This window comes from Actinia tenebrosa, unplaced genomic scaffold (genome assembly GCF_029948245.1).
Source record: "Actinia tenebrosa isolate PJP-AT-01 unplaced genomic scaffold, QUT_ActTen_1.0 PGA_scaffold11__36_contigs__length_13525064, whole genome shotgun sequence".
NCBI lineage: Eukaryota > Metazoa > Cnidaria > Anthozoa > Actiniaria > Actiniidae > Actinia > Actinia tenebrosa.
The window spans coordinates 9,472,412-9,489,265 of record NW_028292571.1 but is presented as its reverse complement, the minus strand read 5'-3'; the positions used below and the strand labels follow the sequence as shown (position 1 = coordinate 9,489,265).

General features: G+C 36.8%; 2 protein-coding genes across 2 annotated transcripts; one reads left to right on the top strand and one right to left on the bottom strand.

The window, feature by feature from the left end:
- Positions 1 to 2,984: 2,984 nt before the first annotated feature.
- LOC148912495 (uncharacterized) lies at positions 2,985 to 8,885 on the top strand. Its single transcript, XM_089027374.1, has 4 exons — positions 2,985 to 3,103; positions 5,031 to 5,153; positions 5,759 to 5,879; positions 6,940 to 8,885. The coding sequence occupies exons 1-4, from the start codon at positions 2,987 to 2,989 to the stop codon at positions 8,277 to 8,279; spliced, it is 1,701 nt and encodes a 566-aa protein (XP_088883500.1). The 5' UTR covers positions 2,985 to 2,986; the 3' UTR covers positions 8,280 to 8,885.
- A 1,361-nt stretch (positions 8,886 to 10,246) lies between these two features.
- On the bottom strand, positions 10,247 to 16,841 carry LOC116307215 (F-box/LRR-repeat protein 17). The gene is made up of 4 exons (XM_031717369.2): positions 15,956 to 16,841; positions 14,657 to 15,107; positions 13,286 to 13,408; positions 10,247 to 12,174 (listed from the first exon to the last, which is right to left on the bottom strand). The coding sequence occupies exons 1-4, from the start codon at positions 16,649 to 16,651 to the stop codon at positions 12,032 to 12,034; spliced, it is 1,413 nt and encodes a 470-aa protein (XP_031573229.2). The 5' UTR covers positions 16,652 to 16,841; the 3' UTR covers positions 10,247 to 12,031.
- Positions 16,842 to 16,854: the final 13 nt, after the last annotated feature.

The window sequence follows — 16,854 nt, the reverse complement described above, 5'->3', positions numbered from 1 at the left end:
ATATGGTATTTTTTGCGCTACAATGTGAAGACCTACGAAGTGTTTAGTCTTGATTTGCCGGCTTCATGACCTCAAAACAACGACTTCTTGTCGAAACATTTCAAGTATATTTCAACTTCATTCTTGAAAACTGCATTTTTCTTGAAAGAAATATACTTTTAATGGATATTTTAAGTATAATTTTGCTATTAATTCGCCAGGAAGAGGAAAAATATTGTATGCTTTGAGGTCATGAAGCCAGAAAAACCATACTAAACACTTCGTAGGTCTTCACATCCTATTGCAAAGAATACCATATTTTTTCTCTTTTTGACGAGTTAATAGCACAAATCTACTTTAGACATCTACTAAGAATATATTTCTTGCGAGAAAAGGGGATTTTTATAGTTATTTAGTGCGCTAACTTACCTTTTATCACCCAAAAAACCACGCGAATCCGCCATCTTTTTTTACATTCTCGCATAGCTAAAATCCTGTAGAATGCCAGCCACAATGGCCGATTTGATCACGTGACCTCTTAGTGCAAGTCGTCTATTGTGAACTGAATCATACCTACTTTGTTTTTCTTTCCCTAAACCCAAAGACATGCATTTAATGGATTTTTTCTCGCCATTATTATCTTATTACTAGCGGGAACAATTAATTCAGAACGAAAATTTAACCGCTTCAGTTATTTTTACCCATATTCCTTTCGGTCCAGTCGCGTAGGCTTGAGCCGGTCGACGACAACGTTTTTTAAATTGACTGTATTTAAGCAATAGAAAACTTTTTCCGTGTTTACATAGCCTGATAGCAACACGAGGGGAGGTTGGGAGAATTCGAGACAGTTATGCAAACCCTCGACTACGTCTCGGGTTTGCATAACTGTCGAGAATTCTCCCAACCCCCCGAGTGTTGCTATCAGGCTATGTAAACACAGAGAAAAATGTTTTCTATTGCTTTTATAAAATAAATACTAAGGGAAAACACTACCACTTGCAAGAAAATAAATCTCTATTTGAATTTGATTCTCATATCAAAATACAAATTCTCCATACATTACGAACTTCGATCGTTAGCCAATCAAATTTCGTGTAATAAACGCCAAGGAGGCAAATGTGAAGCGAGAAAGAATCGCTATAGCTATTTTAAATATTTATCATTCTAAAACTTTAAAACAAATACAAAGAAATGTCCAAAGATTGAATAGAAATATTAATAAAAGATTTCAGAATTGATTATCTTTACGAAAGTGATCAAAAGTAGATAACTGAGTGTCACTGTGACTGGAATTCTCAGTTGAAAGAAACGTGGTTTTGCTCAATTTGACAGCCAGAAAACACGGCAGCGAAGTCGATTGTTTCGTCTTGCCTCGAGAAAATATTTTGTGGAGCTGAAGAGCTACCGCTGGAAAGGTTTGAAGCTGCTGACTGTTTCCTTGAAATACTTGTATTCCTTATCGGACAGTGCATTTAAATCATAAGAAAGCACTTCGCTGAACAACCGAGGCTGTCCTGACGAAGGACGTGTGTTGTAGCTCCTGAGGGAATTCTCGTTACGGTGACCAACAAGAGATTGTCATGATCGATATTACAATCAGAAACACCTGCATGACACCATAGGGTTATGCCTGTGGCCCTGACACATGTCAAAATTTGGAACTTCGTCTTCAAAATACATTTTTGGGGGCGTTTTTTTCCTTGAAAAAAACTGTAAACTTTTGAACTTGTACCGGGAAAACACGAAATGTATGACGTCACAACTGTGTTTACATACTCTCATGCAAATACGGCTATCAACCAATCACAGCGTACGTACTATTTGATTTATTTTATAAATGCGATATAGAACATAGCTAAGCCGGGTCGTAACCAGGGGTCTTGCAATTGAGTTGCAGGTGTGTGTAAAGAGAATTGAAATGGAAATTGAACTATCTACACTAGCAGTCATTTTGAAAAGTGGTATAAAATCCCGAGGTTTTGCACAACCAAAACAAAAGAAAGAAAGAAAAAAGAAAAGATTTGTCGATGCAATAACAAGCCTCGAATTTGTAGAAGGAAAAATAAATAAATAAAAAATGTGAATGAGTCAGCGAATTGTCAGCTCTAGTGGCCGATGGGGTGTACGTGTCTAATGCATCTCCCCCTTGGTTATACACGCTCGTGTAGCTTTGCATGTGGTACTGAAAGAACCTCTTGGCTAATCTATATGTCAGGGAACGGATAGATTCGTAGATCCACTCGCAGATCGACTTCTTGGTACCACACTAAAAGCACACTGTTTCCCCAGTCAATAAATGCTTAATGAAATTCAGCTATTTTAATTTCGATCCAGGACAAAATGAACAGCTATATTGCAAGCAGCGCCTGCCCTTTTGTGTTTTTGGCGCTATTTATTATAATCATCAAGTCATTTGTTCAACGTGTTGTTGTAGAACGTTGGTATTCCATTAATTTTCCACCAAAGATCAGGCTGTTTTCTGGTCAACTGGTACGTTAGGTAATTCAGTATTGATGTGTTGTGGTGTAATGGCTGATGTAAACAGAGTTTAGAGGTTCGTTAATGTCTCGTTGCAAAACGATACTTTAAGCTATAGACCGTTTTCTCAAAGTTACGTTCGCATCCAACTTCAAGGGCCTTAACATTGAAAAAGCAAATTCAGTTAAACTGACAAGCCAGTTTTATATTTAAAGAGGAGAATAAACAATTTTACGAATTCTGAACGAAAAAATCATAGAAATGTATGATAATTCTCATTATAAGCTCCTGTTCTGGTATCATGGGCCGTCAAGTCCCTTAAATTTGGATGCGCACGCAACCTTGAGGGAACGACTTTGCATTGAAATAGTAAAAACATCTACTGATTAAGGATTCATTCTACAAACTACACCTCACCTTTTGTGCAATCACTTCTTGTACTCATATGAAGCGTGCAAAACTTGGCGCATATTTGGTCATTTAGTAGAAGCTTGAACATCTAATTTCGCTGTTCGTAGATCAGTCAAGCATGGCAGAGGTAGAAGCAGTAGATCCAGATTGGTGTGGATATGAATGTAAGTCAGGACAGATTCTATTCTACTTTAACAAGAGAACAGGAGAACACAGATGGGAAGGTGGTGATTATGTAAGTAAAATATTAAACAATACTGGTTGCAAGGCGATGGGAGGAGAGGGGTTGGTAGGGACCAAAGTCAGTTAAACAATATATGATATATATATATATATATATATATATATATACAGTACCAAACTCTCTTGTAAGCGACCACTCTCGTAAGCGACCACGACAACCTTTGGGGTTAAAATTTTGAATATTTTCATGGTTTTTCGTCTCCCTTAAATGACCCAGTAATGATGACAGTTCCTTTAACAATAACCACGTGTTTAATTTATATGCTGTATAAAGATTGCATGAATTAAAATGTGATACATTTCCGGTTACTTGAGATTAAGTTATAGCTTAACTAATTAAGCAAACACAATGTGCTATACTTGTATAACTGTAAGTAATATATACAGTATGAGTGGCCGTGTTGTATCCGATATACAAACTTGAGGCGTAGCCAAGAGTTTGTATATCGGATACAACACAGACACGAATACTGTAGATTGCTAATCAAACGTCTAGGTTAGTTCCTTTGTGTTTCACTAAAAATTTCAAAATTAAAGTGAATCTGCCCAAGAAAATCCAAGTTAAAGTTTATGCAATTTAACACAATTCTGTATCTGATTTACAGAACTCTTCACAGTCGTGATTTCTATTGTGTTTTCCTCATGAATTATTAATGAGTTTTATAACTGTACTTTATAAAAAATTTCCTACTGAATATCCATCAATTCTGAGAGGTCATAATTAAGTTTTTGTAAATGTTTGTGAAGTCAAGGCATCGATGTGCATGTGTGTTAAAAGATTTCTATTGTAATTGTTGTTAGAGATCACTAGAATACAGTAGTTTATCTAATATCAAAGATTACAGTACTGTAAACATATAGCACATTCAAAGCTCTGATTAAAACAGTTAAATCCTTAATACAGTAGTTTCAACTTCTGAGTTACAAATTATAATTGGTTTAGGCTTCCTGTGTTGGGATTCCCATTGCTTGAGCTTCCTGTCTTAACACTCTCGTAAGCAACCATCTTGCATAAGCGACCACTTTCTCCTGGCCCGGAGGGTGGTCGCTTACTCAATACCTTATAAAAGCTTGTAATTACTACTTAACCAGTGATTATTGTCTCAGAATCACTAGCCACTTGACCAATCACAGAGTGCAAAACTCTATTTGTGTAAAGATATACTAATTTGTAAAATATGCCCTTCTAATAAGCTCCCTATTCTGGGTTTTAAAAATAAATAAGCCCCCTGCCTTGCTCTCATAAGCCCCCACTGCTAATGGAGGTAAATTGGTCCTTTTCCCTTAGCAGACCTCTGAAAGTAATTTCATCTGTTGAGATTATGACTAAAAGTAATTATGAATTTGCAAAGATCAGGAAAAAATCCCCAGCCTTTAATAATCAATCAATCAATCAATTTTAATTATTAGTACCCTAATTACAATTGCAATTTAAAAATATAAGAATAAACAGATCTAAGGGTACAAGCTGTCTATAATAACAGTACTGTAGTAGCTAACCAAGATAGACAGCTGCTATTTGTATTAAGAATAGTATATATGGGTCTTATTAGGATAATAATAAATAGAATAAATAATAATATATAGATAAAAACATATCAAATAACATAAGAAGAACAAAATAAAACAAAAATAAATTTAATATATGATTTAATATGACTTAAGCAAATTAGAGAAGAAAAAAATCGGGAGGTATGTGAGCTAAGCAAAACACACTCAGCTTCTCAATAAGCACCCCCACTCCCCTCCCCATTCCTTCTGTCAAGATTATGATTAATGTATATACCTTTTTACTGACATGGTGGCTATCTTGGATTCTATTGTTTTCAGTAAGAGATTATGAAATATTAGGGGAGAATATATTCGAAACTGACAGAGAAATTTGATTTTACTTTTTAATCCAATTTTTTTTTCAACAGATTTTCATGTCAGAGAGAGACAAAATAGATCCAGATTGGTGTGGTTATGAATGTAAGTCAGGAGAGATTCTGTTCTACTATAACAAGACAACAGGAGAACACAGATGGGCAGGTGGTGAGCATGTAAGTCTAGACATTATCACAAAGCTTTTTAAACCTACCCTCCAAAACTCATTTATTTAATAATAATCATTACACCAAAACATGCCTTTTACATGCCTTGATACCCTGATAGCTTCATGATGCCCTCCAGCATTCCATAGATGGACCAAAGGGCTCTGAAAATCTTGAAAATCAATTATTTGAAATTAACCTCCAAATCAAGCTGCTGTAGTTTTACTGGAATATCATGCCATTGGTGAACTTTGTACCTTGTTTGCATAAAACGCTGACAATATGTCAATCAAAACTCCAAATATGGTTTTCATAGAGCTTGGAGAATAATTAGTTCCAGCAGTCAAAGGGTTAATCCATATTTTTTTGTGTTGAAGAACTATACATTCATAACATGATGCATCTAGATACATAACTAAAGTTGTACCCCCCACCCTACCACTCCTGTTTGGCCTGACATAACATGATGCATGTAGATACATAACTACAGGTGTACCCTACCCTATCCCTCCTGTTTGACCTGACATAACATGATGCATCTAGATACATAACTACAGCTGTACCCCACCCTACCCCTCGTGTTGGGCCTGATATTACTTTGTATCATTTTCTAGGAATCAAAGAATGATTGTAATCCATTAGTATCACAGGAGATCCAGTGTGCAAAGACTGATAACTGTGGCTGTACTAATGGACAGCAGACTACACAAAGCACAGGGAAACGTGTTAGACAAGGTACATCAATAGTACTCGCCATTTGTAAAAGTTTTGTGTGTGACATTAATTTTGGTCATTTATTTTGCCTTTTTTTAGCGTTAGTCAAAATCAGTTACTAGTTATTCTTTCCACCATCCACCAATATCATATATCCATCTAAGGTTTCCCAGGGGTAAGGGAAAAGTAAGGGAATTTTTTATTAATTTGGTTAGGGAAATTGCGAATTTAACCTAAAGTCAGGGAATTTTGTTTGAAGTTAACCATGAGTACTCGTGTGAAACTCCTACTGTTTGCAATTTTCGAATAGACTTATAAATCTTTTCAAATAATGAAAAAAATATTGAAGTATTTAGTATCATTTATGCTGGACAGTTTAATTACGTTGGGTATCCTGTGTAATATGATGTGACGACTGAGTCTGCGGCTCAATGCGTCAGTGGCTCGTCCTCTCCACGCATGTGCCTTGCTCGGGGAGCGTTTGCTGCCAGCTAGTTTGTACGCCATCTTTGCAGCGAATTGTTAAGTTGCCCCTCCCTTCCTCCACTGGTAAATTAAGGTAAATATGGCTCTTATAGATAAGTATTACTTCCACTGTTTCACAGTGTGACAGGTACCAGCGTTGGGCTGTGGCCCGGTTGCCATGGTTACCTCCTTGCTGGGGGTTTTCTCACGAAACCGGATCCCGCATTGGTACCTAGCCCAAACTTATCAGTCGATGAGTTTTAATGAGGAGGTAGAATTGTTAACTGGTCAAAAATTTGACCAGTAAATACCGTTAACACCGAACCGTCTCTTTAATTGTATAATAAATATGTTCTGTTTACACGGAATCGGTTCCAAATTTCCTGGGCTAGACATGAATGTTTGTTTGGATAGCTCAGAACTCCTAAACAAACAATTTTTTTGACCATTTAAAAAACTTGTACGGTACCTTGTCGACGCATCCTTACTCAACTCGCAGTAAACTGGCGTGGTGATATCGCTGTCTGTTAGCCACTCTCTGAACCCCACAGCTGTTGATTTCGTTGTTATTTTCACACCTCTAATCAGTTCTTATTACTATGAATACGATTTTTAGAAAACAGAAATTCATCGAAGGAAAGTGGTTACTTGGATGAGGCAGACGAGGAGTCGCAACCCAGTAAACAAAAGTCGTTAGGAGAGCATGTCACTGAAACAACAGGAGGAGAAGGTGATAAAAAGAGAAGTAAAAGAAAAAATGCAAACGCGAAAACAAACAAATGCACGTATTGCAACAAGGGATTCAAAAGAAAACGTGATCTTCAAAAGCATGAGAGTATCCATACAGGTGTGAAACCATACAAGTGTACACACTGTGACAAGGCATTTACACATCAAAGTAGTCTAGAGAGACATGAGCTTATCCATACAGGTGTCAAAGCATACAAGTGTACATATTGTGATAAGGCATTTACTACCCAAGACCAACTAAAGAGTCATGAACGTTGCCATACACTTGTCAAACAAAACAAATGTACCTACTGTAGCAAGGAATTTTTATATCAGTACGATCTAAAGAGGCACGAACGTATCCATACAGGTGTCAAACCATACAACTGTTCATACTGTAGCAAGGCATTTACACTCAAAAGTCATCTAAACGATCATGAACGAATCCATACAGGCGTCAAACCGCACAAGTGTACATACTGTAGCAAGGCATTTACACTCAAAGGTAATCTAAAGGATCATGAACGAATCCATACAGGTGTCAAACCATACAAGTGTACATACTGTGACAAGGCATTTACACAACATGGAGGTCTAAAGAGACATGAAAGTGTCCATACAGGTGTCAAACTATACAAGTGCACATACTGTGACAAGAAATTCAGAGAATCTGGTCATTTAAAGAGTCACGAACGAATCCATACAGGTGTCAAGCCATACAAATGTACATACTGTAACAAGGCATTTTCAGATCACAGTTCTCGAAAGAGACATAAACGAATCCATACAGGTGTCAAACCATACGAGTGTACATACTGTAAGAAGGCATTTTTAGAACGAAGTAATCTAAATAGACATGAAAGAATCTATACAGGTGTCAAATCATACGAGTGTTCATACTGCAAAAAGTCATTCAAACAACAATGTATTCTAAAGGTACATGAAAATACCCATAAAGATGTCAAACCATACAAGTGTACACACTGTAACAAAGCATTTACAAAACAAAGGTATCTAAAGAAACATGAACGAATCCATACAGGTGTCAAACCACACAAGTGTGCATACTGTGACAAGGCATTTATACAACAAGGTCATCTAAAGGATCATGAACGAATCCATACAGGTGTCAAACCATACAAGTGTACATACTGTGATAAGGCATTTACACAAAAACGTAGTCTAAAGAGTCACGAACGAATCCATACAGGTGTCAAACCATACTAGTGTACATACTGTGACAAGGCATTTACACAAAAATGTCATCTAAAGGATCATGAACGAATCCATACAGGTGTCAAACCATACAAGTGTACACAATGTAGCAAGTCATTTACAGATGCGTGTACTATAAAGGAACGTGAGCGAATCCACACACACTAAAAACAAGACAACCCAGAAAATTTATTTAATAATAATAATAATAATAGTAATAATGATAATAATAATAGTAATAATAATAATAGTAATAATAATAATAATAGTAATAATAATAATAGTAATAATAATAATAGTAATAATAATAATAATATCTTTAGAATAATACAGACTAAAAAGGTGTCATTTTGTGTTACTAATTTTGCATATTAAACAAAAACCCTTCACTTAGAGTACAAACACTAAAAGTGCGCAACACTTTGCACTATTTAGTAGTAAATAGTGCTAATTAAACAATAGAAAACCATAGGATTAGCATAATTTAGCACTATTTAGTGGTATTTATGTTACACACTTATGGTGTTTGTACTCTAAATTAATTGAAGTTAATAAATTCAACGATGTGGATATAATTGAGTTAGTTTGAAACTGTATAATAAAAAGGCATACTTGAAATTGACGGAGTTCTCGTTCTTTCAAAAAATTGATGACGAAAAACAAGAAAAGGATTGTGGATCAAGGAATCGGAAAAAGGGGGACCCTTGAGGATGTGGTGGTAGACTATGAAATATGAAACAAGCTAGAGGAACGCCTCGCTCACAAAGTAGTGCTGGCCTCTCGACAATAGAGGTCTTTAGTAAGACGCTCTTGCTAGTCCCGCAAACCTCAAAATGCAGTTCGACGTCAGGCGTTTACCTTCAAACGTTCGACATTTATCTAGGCGTCATAACAAAGTTGTTGTTTGGATGATTGGCCATATTGAATTTCATCGGATTTTCGTGCGGGAGGTCGTGGTTCGAGTCCTGGCCGGACCAACACTCAGGGTCTTAAAATGACTGAGGAGAAAGTGCTGCCTTTGTCATTACACATGCAAATGGTTAGACTTTCAAGTGGCTCTGATGACCACTTTAAATGGCGGTCCCGTCTCTCCACACTCGTCATTACTAACCAATATCGGAGGGACGTAAAAGAACCACTGAGGACGTAAAGAAACCCTGGCAGTGACCACCCTCAGTGCCTACACTTCATACTAACCATCTTCTCATGCCTGTAAATTGCATAAAAGCAATTCTGTCATTCATAGCTCAATGTATATTTGATTATATCCATATAGAAAGGGCGCTATATAAATCATAAATCATTATTAAATCATTACGGATAGCCCCGCAAACCTCAAACTACATTTCGACGTCGGGCGTTTTTTTCTTCTTCAAACTTTCGACATTTATCTCGGCGTCATAACGAAGTTATCAATGGAAGAGTGGCCATATTAAATTTCATGGATGCCGAGTGTTTCTCCGTGTTTGCGGGCGTTTTCGGGGCCTGATTCTTAGCGGTCACAGGTAAGCGGTAAACACGATGTTAATAGAGAGTTTTAGATTTACGTTCACGGCAAACGTGAAACGTCAGTTCACCAGTAAAAAATTCTTTTAAATGACTGAAAAAGAGTCGCAAAAAAGTCCAAGTAGTAGAAAAACAAAAGAGTATTTGCGCTTGGTGAGAAGGTTTGTAAATAGTAAAGTAAAATACAGGAAAACTACGAAAACGTGGTCACGTTTGCCGTTTGCGGGGAGAAAAAAGTCAATCTAAAACTCTCTAATGTTTTTGATTCCCAGTCCGGGTGCAATCTCCCTTCTTCCCTTATGCTGATAAACACACTTGGTCATATTTGAGAGTAGTGTTGTTTTTTGTGTGCTTCGAGATCATTGGTTATTCTACAGGTCCTGCGGCTTCCTCCTTCCACAAAAATCTACTTCTAAAATCCAATTCATTAACGGAACAAGGGTCACAGACCTCATCGAGTAAAACAATTATGGTTTGTTTATTTAATTTGTTTATTTAGATTTAACCTTTTAAAATTAACATGGTTTGTAGAAATGATATTTCCTGTCTTTTGGGGATATTTTGAACAAAGAAGAAAGTTTTATACTTGCCAAACTGGAGGGGAGGGGAGAACTTTCCCTGCAGAGCCTATCTTTCTTTTGCTTTGGTGGAGTGAGAAAGATTGTAAGACCAATCTCATACCCAGCCTGCATTTCCTTAGGCATAATCCATTTTTTGGCGTATGAGCAATTTCCGGAAGTTTTATTATATTTAAATATATAATCAATGAAAATCATGCTTTCAAATAGAGTTTTGTGTTTACTTCCGATCAAAATAAAAATTAGACATCGGAAACAGCGCTGTTATACCGAAAGTCCAAGCCTGGTCTCAAAAAATGGATTATGCCAGAGCCCTCGTTCTTCGCCGCAGCCCAGAAGAAACGCAGGCTTTGGGTAAGAGATTGTTACATATGCTCATGCGCACTACATGTACTATAAACCGGTTTTAAAACTGGTTTCGTTCGTCCACGATTGTGGACGGCGGTGTATCAAAGCAAAACCGCTCTACATCGGCAGAGTTGGCTCCTTCCCGCCTAAAAGACCAAAAACACACTAATTTATTCGCATCAGTGCCTGAGAACGAGAAGAGATATTAGAGAGTTTAAGATTGACTTTTTTTTTCTCCCCGCAAACAGCAAACGTGACCACGTTTTCATAGTTTTCGTGTATTTTACTTTTACCTTTTACAAACCTTCTCACCAAGCGCAAATACTCTTTTGTTTTTCTACTACTTGGACTTTTTTGCGATTCTTTTTCAGTCATTTAAAAGAATTTTTTACTGGTCAACTGACGTTTCACGTTTGCCGTGAACGTAAATCTAAAACTCTCTAGTGAGGTTAGACCTATCGTCAATATCTCCTAGGATCGAATTAGAATTTAGTATAATTGATTCTTCGAAGCACAGGAGAGAACCAACAAGGAACTCAATTAATGTACAACACTGAGCTCGTCGGGACTCGAACCCGGGGTCGCACTGGTGAGAGGTGCTCACCGCTACGCCACCCATGCTTCCTTTGGGGGTAGAGAAAGAGGAGAGACTCTGCCTATAGCAGGGAAGGAAGAACTTGGCCTCCACGATAGGGAAGGAAAATAAAGGAAAAGAAGAAAGAAAGAAAAGAGAAAACTCTCAATAAAATTATAGGGTATTTATTATAAGCTAGCACACACCATGGTTAAAGTACTGTAGAAGTTAAAAACTGCCAGGTTTTATTAGCTGCAGCTTAAAAAAAAATTAAATAGTTCTAAGTTTTAGAGTGCAAACGATATAACCGCTGAAACTTTAGTAACATTACCACCATTTGCATTGCTACGCGGCCACCCCAAACAAAAATCGCGACGTGCACTTTGCAATAGACTGCCGTCAATCAAAGACGTTGACGCCATTTACACGCGTGCGTGATTCAAAAGGCGCCAAAACTTGTCGATTGTTTACAAGTATTATGAGCCACACTCACCGGGCCTATCCGGGCCGATCCAAACGCGTGTAAATGACGTCAACTTGTTTGATTGACGGCAGTCTATTGCAAAGTGCACGTCGCGATTTTTGTCTGGGGATGCCGCGTAGCACAATTTCATTCAAACACCATTGTTCTCTAACGTTTAATTAGCACTATTTTGTACTATTTAGTAATTAGTGTTTCACGGATTAATTGTTTGCACTCTAGTGAAGTTCTATACTTGTAATCTTCTGTACAGTAGTTTGATGAGCTGGGTACTCCATCAATTGGAGGTGTTTTCGGAAATTTCAGCCTTTTTGGTCAAACGGTCCATCTCAGTCAATAACGTACTAATGTAAAGAGATGGATACTGATGACAGAGATCCTGGATGGTGGCATTGGTCAATAGATCACATCGAACTAGTCCTATAAGGGGGAAATGGGATGGTTTTAATTTTCCAGAAACAATTTAACTTGAGGGGGCGATGATAGTGGGGATGATGTTGTGATGATGATGATGCTGATGGGAATGATGATGTGATGGTGATGATGATGATGCTGATGGGAATGACGATATGGTGGTGATGATGGTGATGATGAGGATGATGGTGATGTTGTGATGATAATGATGATGATGCTGATTGGAATGAAGGTGATGCTGATGGTGATGATGATTTTGTGATGATGATGATGCATGATGGTACTAATGATGATAAAGATGGTGATGATGCATGATGGTACTAATGATGATAAAGATGGTGATGATGCATGATGGTACTAATAATTATAAAGATGGTGATGATGCATGATGGTACTAATGATGATAAAGATGGTGATGATGCATGATGGTACTAATGATGATAAAGATGGTGATGATGCATGATGGTACTAATGATGATAAAGATGGTGATGATTCATGATGGTACTAATGATGATAAAGATGGTGATGATGGTACTAATGATGATAAAGATGGTGATGATGCATGATGGTACTAATGATGATAAAGATGGCGATGATGCATGATGATACTAGTGATGATAAAGATGGTGATGATGTATGATGGTACTAATGATGATAAAGATGGTGATGATGCATGATGGTACTAATGATGATGAAGATGGTGATGATTCATGGTGGTACTAGTGATGATAAATATGGTGATGATGCATGATGGTGATGATGCATGATGGTGATGATGATGATGATGCTGATGGGAATGATGAAGTGATGATGATAAAGATGGTGATGATGCTTGATTGTACTAATGATGATAAAGATGGTGATGATGCATGATGGTACTAGTGATGATAAAGATGGCGATGATTCATGATGGTACTAATGATGATAAAGATGGTGATGATGCATGATGGTACTAATGATGATGAAGATGGTGATGATGGTGGTAGTGATAATGATGCATGATGGTGATCATAATCATGACTATGATTGTGGTTGTAGTGATTATGATGATGGTAATACTGATCATAGCTGTTGTCATGGTGATATGATGGTGATGGTGATGCACATATACATTACCTAAGTGTTTAAGTGTCTTGCAGCCATAAACCAAGGTCCTAACACCGTCATCAGTGATGTCTTGACACCAACTCACATCAATCCATTCCAGACCAAAAGTACTACAAGAAAAAACCTTCATTCCTGAACAAATCAACGATACAAAAGTCAGTATTAGAGTGCATCTAGTAAAACCATGAAATAAAAGCGAATTGGATACTGACAAATGTTAGATATTTTTTAATAGGTAATATGACTACATGCGCTTAAAATGCGCTTAATTCATTCGCTTGGCACAGTTAATCCGCACGGGATGAATGAACGCTTCACCTTTAATTAGCCACTTCTCACCTACCATTATTATTTTCAATCCTTTTGTTCTCTTTTGTTTTTCGACTTTCTATTTTCTTATTGGTTCGTTTTCGCCCTACACCACTATATAAACCCCTCCATCATTCTCTTTCTCTCATTGACTCTGATGAAAGACTAACGTCCGAAACGTCAGTCTGTTATCTTTTGTATTTACGGTAATAAAATTATCTTCTACTGACACATTTGTTTCAACTAAAAAACACCGACGCAGTCCGAACTAGTTCCAAAACTAGTCGTTATCTAGATATTTGACTTCATGCTGTCCAATTTGGAAATAATTGAATGAAAATAATTCCGAGGACTCACAAAATTGGAAGAGGCCGATAGGCCTGAGTGCAATTTGGCAGTCAGAGGAATTTTTTTAATTCAATTGTTTCCAAATTGGACAGACATGTAGTCCTTATGGCAGATTAATTGTATCATCCCAAACTATACTAGACTGATTCCATAAGTCATAGTTTTCCCTCATAAGAACGTGAATGGAAACAATCCAAATTAATCTTTAATTTGGACAGGAAAGAGAATTTGAAAATAATACAAAAGTTGCTTATATGGGATTATAGAGTGATGATACAATTAAGTGACTAATAGTTGCTATCACTCAACCAGAACATTCATCAATCAAAGACTGTGACTGATGTCACGCAACACAGTCACAGTTTTCTTAAGTGAGTGCCATATTACATTAGTTTAGTTTGGGATTGAATCTTAGTTTTAATAATTCGTTCTATCGCGTATAATTCCGATATGATTTAGTTACATCCCTTTGTTGATCTACTTTGTAGTTTTACGGATAAGTCAGAGATAGTCAAGATTGACGAGATATACAAATAAAGATCAATCCAGTAAAGCAGTCCAGTCTTAGTTTGCATAGCAAAGGCCACAAAGACAAATACACAAGAGATCATTTGTGTCTGTTTAATAAATGTTCTGGTTGAGTGCTAGCAACTATTACTCACTAAATAACTACAACTGTTAATTATAAAATTAAAAAATTTCATATTAATTAATTTGACAAACCTTTGTCTGTGATCCTACAGTTAACCAGGTATATACTCTTCAAGCAAGAGCAATACTGAGAGATATGGACTGCCGACTGATCTGTCACATTAAAACACAGGCTTAAATTCAAGATAACAAGATCAGGGCAGCCGCAGACTAGTTCTTTCACCAACTCGTCATTCAGTGTGGTACAGTACCGCACATCTAGTACAGTCATTGCATGTGCATTGATTGCGATGCTTCTTATAGACTCTCCAGTGATTCCACAGGAGTTGAGTTGCAATCTCTTTAATCCATGACATACAGATACTAGTTTATTAACACCATCATCATGTATCTCTATGTCATTTTCTACTGACAGCCACTGTAGGTCACGGCAGTTGTTTGCAATATGCATAAGGGTTCTACTGGTCAACAGTCTACAATGGTCTAATTTCATTTGCTGAAGTTTGGGACAGCCGGAACAAAACTAGAAAAAAAATTGGATGAGAATAATAATTAGAAATCATGAATGACAGCTTGATAGACTTAGTACCCTTGATCGGATAGAACTCTATCTTGGGAGTAATGTTTTCCCATTTTAGACCAAGGTTGAATTGCAATTATCCAAACCTTCTGGCTGATAAACTGACTTATTCCATTTTTCCACAAATTACTTTTTCATTTATTTTGTTTTTTAAAGTACACCTAATCCCTGTTTGGCACCACATTCTATTGAAATTGACATGTAGGGAATAGCCCACTTCCGAGATATGCTTTGCTTGTCACGCACAATGGTTTCAGTATGAGGCTACGTGCTAATTGCTCAGTCATTCATGACAGGCAGTAAGAATCAATTTTATTTAGCACGTAGCCTCATATTGAAACCTTTGTGCGTGACAAGCGAAGCATATTTCGGAGGTGGGCTATTGACTTTGTTTGATCAATGTGTTGTTCTCTCTGTGCTACGAGTGTTTTCTCCGGGATCTCCGGTTTTCTCCCTCCACATAAATCAACATGTGAGTTGAGCATTGTGTGCATAGAATAATGAATGTAGTGGTAGTGTGTGTGAGCAGCGTCCCCAATTAGTGCGAAAGTGCTAGAACGACTAGACACTTAAATAAAATTTATTTATTTATTTAATATCTAATTTCTATGCATATTTATCTAATTTAAATATTAATTTAAAATACTTTTCACAGAGCCTCCTAATATCAAAAATCATTCTCAACCCATCAGCGAGCGAGATTTTCAATAATAATCACCTGTGTATTTTTACTAACTTTGCCTTCAGCAAATAATTGTTAATTATTATTACTGGTGGTGTTATATTCCTACCTTTTCCATTCCAAGGTCTGTTATTTTACACATGCTGAAGTCAACCACACTCAATTCCCCACAAAACTGTCCAATCGTCTCCAAGGATATATCAGTTATACACTCACACCTTACAGCCTTGAACTGCTGTAGAGATGTACAATCCATTAACACTGTTCTCAACCCATGCTCGGTGATATTTCTACTCTCGGATACATCCAGTGATGTAATGTTCTTACTGATATTTATCACACGAAGTATTACATCATCTGTCAAAAGTCGTCTGCTGCTTAGATTGACGTGTGTCCATAAGCATGAATACTGACAACAAATCTTCAAATATTTGGACACACAAGATACACGGCCAAGGCATTTTATGTCTAAAAATGATAAAATTTTTAGAACAACAACGTCTGGTAAGGAATTAAAGTCTATAAATTTAGAAGTACGAAGGTTTGCTTTTCCTAAATCGTAGTTGTTGTCTTGAATGTCAAGTTCAAGTGAAGTAAAATCGTTATTTGAAATCAAGTTTGAATCCTGGCAACTTTCTTCATTTCCATTCACGTTTACGACATCTTTTATCGCTCCATTGATGTCATATTCATCATTAGCATCCTCGAGTTTTTCTTTTGGTTTTAAATTTCGGCATTCTTCAGCCGAACAGAAAGACAAACTGCAACAGTTTCTATCAACATTTTCCTCTTTCTCTTCTTCCATATCCAAGGAATTTTCCAATTTTTTGTCAAAATTATTTAACGTATGAGCTTCGATCTTCGATATAATCCACAGAATTATCCATTGAATTGGTTCCTAGCGCTTAAAGTCCACAAAAAGCTCCAAAAGTCTCAAAAAAGTGTAAAATATCTCCACGACTTGATCAACACTTTGAACCTTTTGACAATCTTGTCTAACCAGTCTAT

Coding starts and splice junctions, on each gene's coding strand:
- LOC148912495 (XM_089027374.1), top strand. CDS start 2,987: ATGGCAGAGGTAGAAGCAGTAGATCCAGATTGGTGTGGATATGAATGT. Junction 5,154..5,758: donor GATGGGCAGGTGGTGAGCAT/GTAAGTCTAGAC, acceptor ATCATTTTCTAG/GAATCAAAGAATGATTGTAA. Junction 5,880..6,939: donor AGGGAAACGTGTTAGACAAG/GTACATCAATAG, acceptor TACGATTTTTAG/AAAACAGAAATTCATCGAAG.
- LOC116307215 (XM_031717369.2), bottom strand. CDS start 16,651: ATGGAAGAAGAGAAAGAGGAAAATGTTGATAGAAACTGTTGCAGTTTG. Junction 13,409..14,656: donor CTGTAGGATCACAGACAAAG/GTTTGTCAAATT, acceptor TGATTTGTTCAG/GAATGAAGGTTTTTTCTTGT. Junction 12,175..13,285: donor CAAGACACTTAAACACTTAG/GTAATGTATATG, acceptor TCCCCCTTATAG/GACTAGTTCGATGTGATCTA.